This window comes from Limulus polyphemus, unplaced genomic scaffold, assembly GCF_000517525.1.
Source record: "Limulus polyphemus unplaced genomic scaffold, Limulus_polyphemus-2.1.2 Scaffold4896, whole genome shotgun sequence".
Taxonomy (NCBI): Eukaryota; Metazoa; Arthropoda; class Merostomata; order Xiphosura; family Limulidae; genus Limulus; species Limulus polyphemus.
This window is the reverse complement of record NW_013670506.1, coordinates 19,463-26,880: the sequence shown is the minus strand read 5'-3', so window position 1 is coordinate 26,880 and position 7,418 is coordinate 19,463. Positions and strand designations below refer to the sequence as shown.

General features: G+C 30.8%; 1 protein-coding gene across 2 annotated transcripts in view; it reads right to left on the bottom strand.

Annotated features, from left to right (window-relative positions):
* The window catches only part of LOC106471838 (GA-binding protein subunit beta-2-like), a 71,760-nt gene that overhangs the window by 48,875 nt on the left and 15,467 nt on the right, over window positions 1-7,418 (bottom strand). For both annotated transcript variants that reach the window (XM_013932458.2, XM_022400445.1), the window contains one exon: window positions 1,243-1,359. In XM_013932458.2, the coding sequence (XP_013787912.2) occupies window positions 1,243-1,350 (108 nt within the window). In that variant the 5' untranslated portion in view covers window positions 1,351-1,359. The remainder of the gene's footprint in view (window positions 1-1,242; window positions 1,360-7,418) is intronic.

The window sequence follows — 7,418 nt, the reverse complement described above, 5'->3', positions numbered from 1 at the left end:
TCCCCTCAGCACCTCCTCCAGACATGATGTTTAGTAAAAAAATAAAATTTATGAACAATTGCACTCATGGTGACTTCCTTTATTTTGCAAGTCATTTTTAGCATGGCAATTACGCTTTCTGACTGATTGATTATGCCTGTACCGGTGATTTGTAAAATATCCAAGCCTTCTAACAATCACCAGCCGCATAGCCAGTTATTTGGTTGGTCATTCCACACTGGACCATTTACTTTTAAGTTTGTTTCTATACAGTAAAGATTCCTTTATAATACAAGTAAAAAACATTAACTACCAATTAAATTTGAAATCATGCATGTGATACTTGATAAAAAGCATCACAACTGGCTCTGGGAACAGATCTTTGAGTTTTTAATGTGACAAAACAAACAGACTACTCCATAGTAGGTACATTTACTTTGTAAAACACTGTGATAGTGCTCCACAGAATAAATGGAACTTTTTAAACCTATCTATAGCTTAGTTAGAAAGCCAGATAAATAACAGTAGTTTTAGGACATTCTATTTGAGTACCTGATGTATTATTTGTGTTCTAAGATGCACATTTGAAAGCTACATGAATTATTATTTTTGGACAATGAATATAGTTGAAAAAAACGAGGCATACAAGTGTCACTTTATGGCATATAACTCATTAAAAAAAGAAACACAGACACCATCATTTTCATTTTAGCTCAGAGATATTTAATGTGTAAGTGTGAAAGGCTTCAGAAACTTAAAAAATAATACAGAGGTGGAAAGAAATTCATAAAATGGGCAATTTAGAGCAAAGAAGTGTTATGTGATACACAAAAGTGAAGAGTGAGAATTTATTTAAATATACTCTTTTGAACTTAAAATTTATATAATACTAAAATTTGGATTATGAGCTATGTTTTGATGTCAAGTTTATTGACATTCATTGATAACAAAGTAGTTTAGGTGCTACTATAGCATGCGATCTACCAATACTTTTACACTTAGTTAAAGAGACAGGTCAGTTGGGGTCTTCTATGATCCCTCTGGGGTAGGGGTAATAGGATCTTGGTAGACTACGGATACTGTGGTAGACTGCACGCTATAGTAGCACCATAGTTTAATTGAATTTTGAATGTAACTCTAAAAAGGTTATGACATACACACTTTGAACTAGAATTAAAGTAACAAAAGAGTGAAAATAATAACTTAATTCAATGATATGCTTCCTGCATATGTAGAGGTAAAATAAAATATCAAAAAACTTGCCCAGTCAGTGGTAAAGGGTGCTCCACTTGCCATCAGATTTCTCACCTGTTCTGTTTCACCATTTCTAGCTGATTCCAAAAGCTGCTTTCCAAGATCTACTAAAGACATGCTGATATTCTGCACAATGCAAACAAAAATAAGGAAAAAAATTATTTAAATACATGAATATAAGTCAAGGACATTACAATACCTACAAATTAATTATAAAAAGTGGTGATTTTAAATTATAAATAAACTGAAATTAACACACATTGGTTTGTTGTGTAGTGCAGAGATGTATTGTGCATTTTCCACCCCAATATATAAAAAGTAAGAATTAAAATTATGTTGTTTTCTTAATTCACCTTTTGGACACAGTGAGAAATTCACGAGTTACTGACTTTAGCAATCTGTAATATGCTAGCACAGTTCTGGTGTTATTACATTAGTAGTTAAAGCAGAATTTAATTAGAAAGCAGAGCTATTCTTGTCAGGAAATCAGATAACAGTTGGAGGTCATCATGCTCTTGGTTGCAGACATCCTGCTAATTAAGTGAGGTAACTAGTGTAGAACATAAGATTGGGTATTCTACAGATGTTGAGGCAAATTGGCATATTTAAATTCATGTTTATGCCAGAGAACTCAGATACCCTGTATATTTTCATGTAGAATTTGTCTTCAAATTTTGTATACTTGCTTTTTGTGTATGATTTAACATTGTCTTGTGTTTCCATTACCTGTAAGTTCAGCAATGACCTTCTGGTTTTTCCAAGTTTCCATTACTAGTCATTTTGATTAAAAGTAAGTGTACTTTGGTTTTGTTTGAATTCACCATAAGCAAACAAAGTTTAATGTGCTTTCACATTAAAGTGTAGCATTTGCTCCACTACTGAAGCAATAAGTATTTTAAAGTAAAGTAATTGTTATTGTACTGAAATCCAAGTAGAATTTCAGAATTTTATCAAGGGTTATTTTACTGTTCTAACTTCGGGTCATTTTTCATTTAGTATTATCTTTTTAAGTTTAATTTACAAGAGGGAAACACACAAACTGACAAGATCCTTATTTGTTTATTAAAGTCTTTGCTAGCTGTTACATACACAAATCACTTGCCAATTGTCTTGTACTGTATTGTTTTGCAAATTGTGTCTTGTCTCTTTTTCTTTGACTTAACTGAAACTTAACTCAATGGAAAATATATCTCAAATCCATAGATTCAAAAACCTAAATTCTCTACTTTGCTGGAAATCCGTGAATATCACTAATGGTTGTTAAAATCTGGTGGCATCTATCTAGCTAAATAAAGTACACCAAAATTGAATATTAAAGTCTTTACTTTTTGAAATAGATTTGAATGAATTTATATGTTGGTTATATACATATACAGAAACAAATTTAGCAAAAAAGGAGAGTAATATACTACTTACATGAATAATCTTGTTCCTGTCAGCTGATTTATATTAAAATAACAACTTGCTTAAATTGGAGACAACATATTTATCATAACTGCTTTTTTTACAATTACTGCAAGTACATAACTTTTGGAAAAATGAATGATCTACAAAACCCATATTCTTAAAATATTTTGTGCATAATTTGCTTATTATTTTTTTTCTTCGATTCATAACATAAGTAATATACAATAAGAAAATGCATTCAAAGTATCACAACTAATTTTCCTACAAGTTGCCTTTTAATTTCACTGAAATTTTCTTTACTTGTTTCAGTTTAAAGAATTCCCGTTCTCCTTCATTCTCTTATTTTATGATTTTGTGTACTTGCTGGGAACAGAGGTATAAAAGTATGCCTTCATAGGATATCAATCCTGCCTCATTTTTTTTTTTTACCTTTATTTCTTCAGAAGCAGTGACAAAGAATTATGCACTAAATATTAACATTTAGAGTGTTGCCTCAAATAGTAGTAAAATAAGAGTGAAGTATATTTTGTTTATTCAATGTTTGAAAACTGGACTTAATGTTGACAATTTGGCTGTAGAACTAGGTATAGCTGTTTTTCATTAGTAAATGATCAAACCACTTGTTGTGATAGCATATTAAGATTTCAACTAGGGTCCAAGGCCTGTACAAAAACTAAGGGAAGAGCCTAAAAAAATCAAGAAATAAATAACATTCTCAAGAGATGATAGGCTCTATTGAATTACATTATGCATGAGTTACTTGTGAACATACCTCATGAAAAATTATTATGTTATTACTTATTTTACCAAATCTAACCTTAACTAACCTAAAAAGTTTCCTATTTTTACATTTTAGTTACTTTTATGATAATAGAAAACACACTATTGAGATAGAAAAGAGTATAAAATATATTGGAAAGTTAAGCTCTTATACTGTTATAGATTTTTGAATATGATTAATATTATCATTTGTAGTAATTTGGGTTAAATAGCAAAAGAATAACTAGATTTAGTAAGATTATGAAATAAAAATTGTAGGGTTAAAGTTGTAATTACAACTTAGTTGTGCAACCATTACGATCACATTAGCTTAGGCTTAAGAGATTTAATGGTACTTTAGGCTTAGTTATAATTCAACTTATTGGTAAATCATAAAACAGGTTAAATACATTGCTTTATTAAACAAATACAATATAAAGACTACTTGATTGTATCTTCATGTTTTAAGGATTAACTTGTTTACTTGAATTTAGTTACATTAGTTTATATTCAGCTTATAAGTTATAGGTAGGTTATAAATCATGAAATTATTATTAGTAGTAAAATACATTGTATTATTAGTATTTCATAAACATCAAATAAAGTAAAGACTAGTTTAGTTATTATAAAATTAAAGATAAACTTAATTACTGTAATGTGAACACGAAGTAGTAATAAAATATATCATCAAATGTTTGGCTTAACAATGTTGGAAATAGGCTACTGGTATTTAGTATTGATTATTAATTTCCAGGTTACAAATATAATGGTTACGACTAGTGTAATAGTTATGCTTTCATAGTTTGTGTGATGGGTAAATTGAGTAGGTTTTATTTGGGAACTTGGGACTGGTATGTACTTTTAAGGAAGCTAGAAGTGAAGATGTGCAATTTGTATGTAGAGTTTGTAGGTTGGAGGAGAAGTTGGAGGCTATCATAATTAAAGTAGAAGCAATAGATAAAGAGAAAGGTAAACTGTGGGAAATGGCAGCAGGATTTCAAAAGGAACTTAAGCTTTTACATGCAAGGGATACATCAGCTAACAATGACTTTCAGGAAATTAGAAAGAGTACTATTAGGGCTAAAACTAAAAGTAGTGGATTTAATTGTAATGAGCCTATTCTACTGAGCAACAGATTTTAGCACTTGGATTGTGTAGATGAAGAACTATTGGAGGGAAGGAAAACAAAAGGATTAGAGAAGGATGTGAATGATAAACTTAAAGAGGTTACAGTTATGGGTGATTCCTTGACAAGGCATGTGGATAAGATACTCTATGGATTAAATAGAGAGAAAATAATTAGTTTATGCTACTCAGGGCCACAGGAGAAAGATATAACTGACACAGCAAAAAATATAATAAAGGGGGCTAGCAATAATGCAGTTTTTGTTGTGCATGTAGGGGCTAATGATGTACGGAAAGGTAGATCAGAGGAGCTAATTAACAAGTACAATGGGTTGACAAAGGCATTTAAAGAAAAAAAAGACATAACTTAATTGTGTCAGGGATACTAGTGAAAATTAATTGTGAGGATGAAATTATGAGTAGGTCACTAGAGCTAAATGTTAGGCTTAGGTTAATATGTAAGATAGATTGGTTGGTTGAACTTGTGGGATCAGTTCAATGAGAGAAGGAAGCTTTTTGGGATGGATGGTTTACATTTAAACAGAGTAGGGTCTGGCTTGTTTGCAAGGGCTATTAACTCAACTCTAAGGGAAGTTTTAAATTAAGACTGGCAATGGTGAGTGTCAGGATAAACTAAATGCAAAAAATATAAGATGTAGAGAAAAGTTTAGCATAGAAAATATAGAAGTAGTTCTAAGAATAGGTTTCATTGTTACTATTGTAATGCTAGAAGTATAAGAAATAAATTAGATGACTTTAGGGCACTGGTAGAAATGGAGGATTTTGATACAACTGAAACAAGGTTACATAATTGAATAAATACTCTACTTATTCAATTATGTACAAGCTGCCCAGTGTTGGCTAACAATACGAAGAATTAAATTGTGGCGGATTGCTACAAGTTCTTCAAATACCTATAAAATGATAGGTTTCTTTATGGTGAGTGTAAAACATGTAAATACACTAATTTGATTTTCAATACCTCACTGGTATAAAGGCTTGGTTTGGTCTGATATTTCATTGGTGGTAGTGTCCAGGGTCACTGATGAGGAGTTGAATTCTCTGAAAGTAGTCTGGCTCGCAGACCCACACTCCAATGAAAGAATAGACATTTCAAGCTTTTACTTGTTGTTAAACAAATGTTTAAACTACTCTACTTATTCAATTATGTACAAGCTGCCCAGTGTCGGCTAACAATACGAAGAATTAAATTGTGGCGGATTGCTAAAAGTTCTTCAAATACCTAAAGAATGATAGGTTTCTTTTTGGTGAGTGTAAAACATGTAAATACACCAGTTTGATTTTGAAATAAGGTTAAATGTAAATGATTTTGATGTCAGAAATCTCTTTGAAATACAGGGTTTTAAGTTATTTAATAGGCATAGAGCAGAGAAAAGGGAGAAGAGGGGTGGCTTTCTATGTAAAATGTGAGTTACATCCTGTTGAAGTTAAGAATATCAAAGATGATAGCAAGGAGATTGAAATCATTTGGGTTTCTATTAACGAATATAAAGGGAAAAGGCTTTTAGTGGGAATTTGTTACAGACCACCAGATGATACTGATGAAATTATTGAGAAAATTTACAGTGAGATTAAGACTTCAGCTGTTAAAGAGGTCATAATTATGGGTGATTTTAATTTCAGGCATATAGATTGGGAAATGATAAAGTCAAACCATGAAAGAAAAACGTTTTTGGAAACTGTTCAAAATGGTTTTCTTCACCAATTGGTCAAGGAACCTACTAGAAACAATGCTATTTTAGATTTATTGTTAACTTCTAATACAGAAATTGTTGAGAGGGTGGAAATTGGGGAACACCTGGGTGCAAGTGATCATTGTTTTATAAGGTTCGATGTTTCACTACATATGAAAATAAGGAATAATGATATTTTGGTTACAAATTAAAAAAAAAACTAATTTTGAATAGATGCAACAATAAGTATCTATTGGGAAATGGATAGTTGAGTTATTTGGAGAGACTGACCAAATGTGGAAAATTTTTAAGCATAAATATCTAAATATTCAAGATGAACATATTCCTTATAGAAAGAAAAGGGTGGTTGCAAGTAAAAAACCAGGTTGGTTCACAAAGAATATAAGAGGTAAAAGTAAAGAGAAACATCACAAATTTAAGAAATTGAAATTAACTGATATGACAGGAGATTTAGAAGATTATAGAAGACCAAGAAGGTTGGTTAAAGAGGAAATTAGGACATCAAAAAGGATGTATGAAAAAAGGTTGGCTGAAAATGTAACAATTAAGAGTAAGGATTTCTTAAGTACATTAACCCTATCATCCCGGGTACCATTTATTGCACATGACACAAGGTTTTAGTGTTTTACATTCTTTAAAGTACATTAACCCTATCGCCCTGGGTACCCTTTACTGCGCATGACACAAGGTTTCAGTGTCTTACATTCAGTTTTATTAAACTACTTTATATTTATGTGATACCAATTAGAATAGCATAAAATCTTAGCTAATAATCCATATTTTAATAGAATATAAGTTTTAAGTACTTAATTCTACAAGGCAATATATAATAAAATCCTGAATTTCCGCTAGTGTGATACACATGACATTTTCTCTCAGCATGTCATCATCCTATTTTATCCACCACTCCTCATAAAAACATTACTCTCTATAAAATTGTTATTGCTCAGATAAACCATAATTTTTATAATCTTCAATTTTATTTAAATACAGAGCTATCAAATAGACCTCTCCTGCTACACCCTCTCTTTCACAATTTATTGATAGTTTTCTCTTACATTTCATTATATATATTACTTATAACCAATAGAAAGTCAAGGTTTTCATCTATCAAATGATGTATTGTATAACTTTGTATTCTGAACAAAATATTGTCAATTTCAGTCATACTACAAGGCT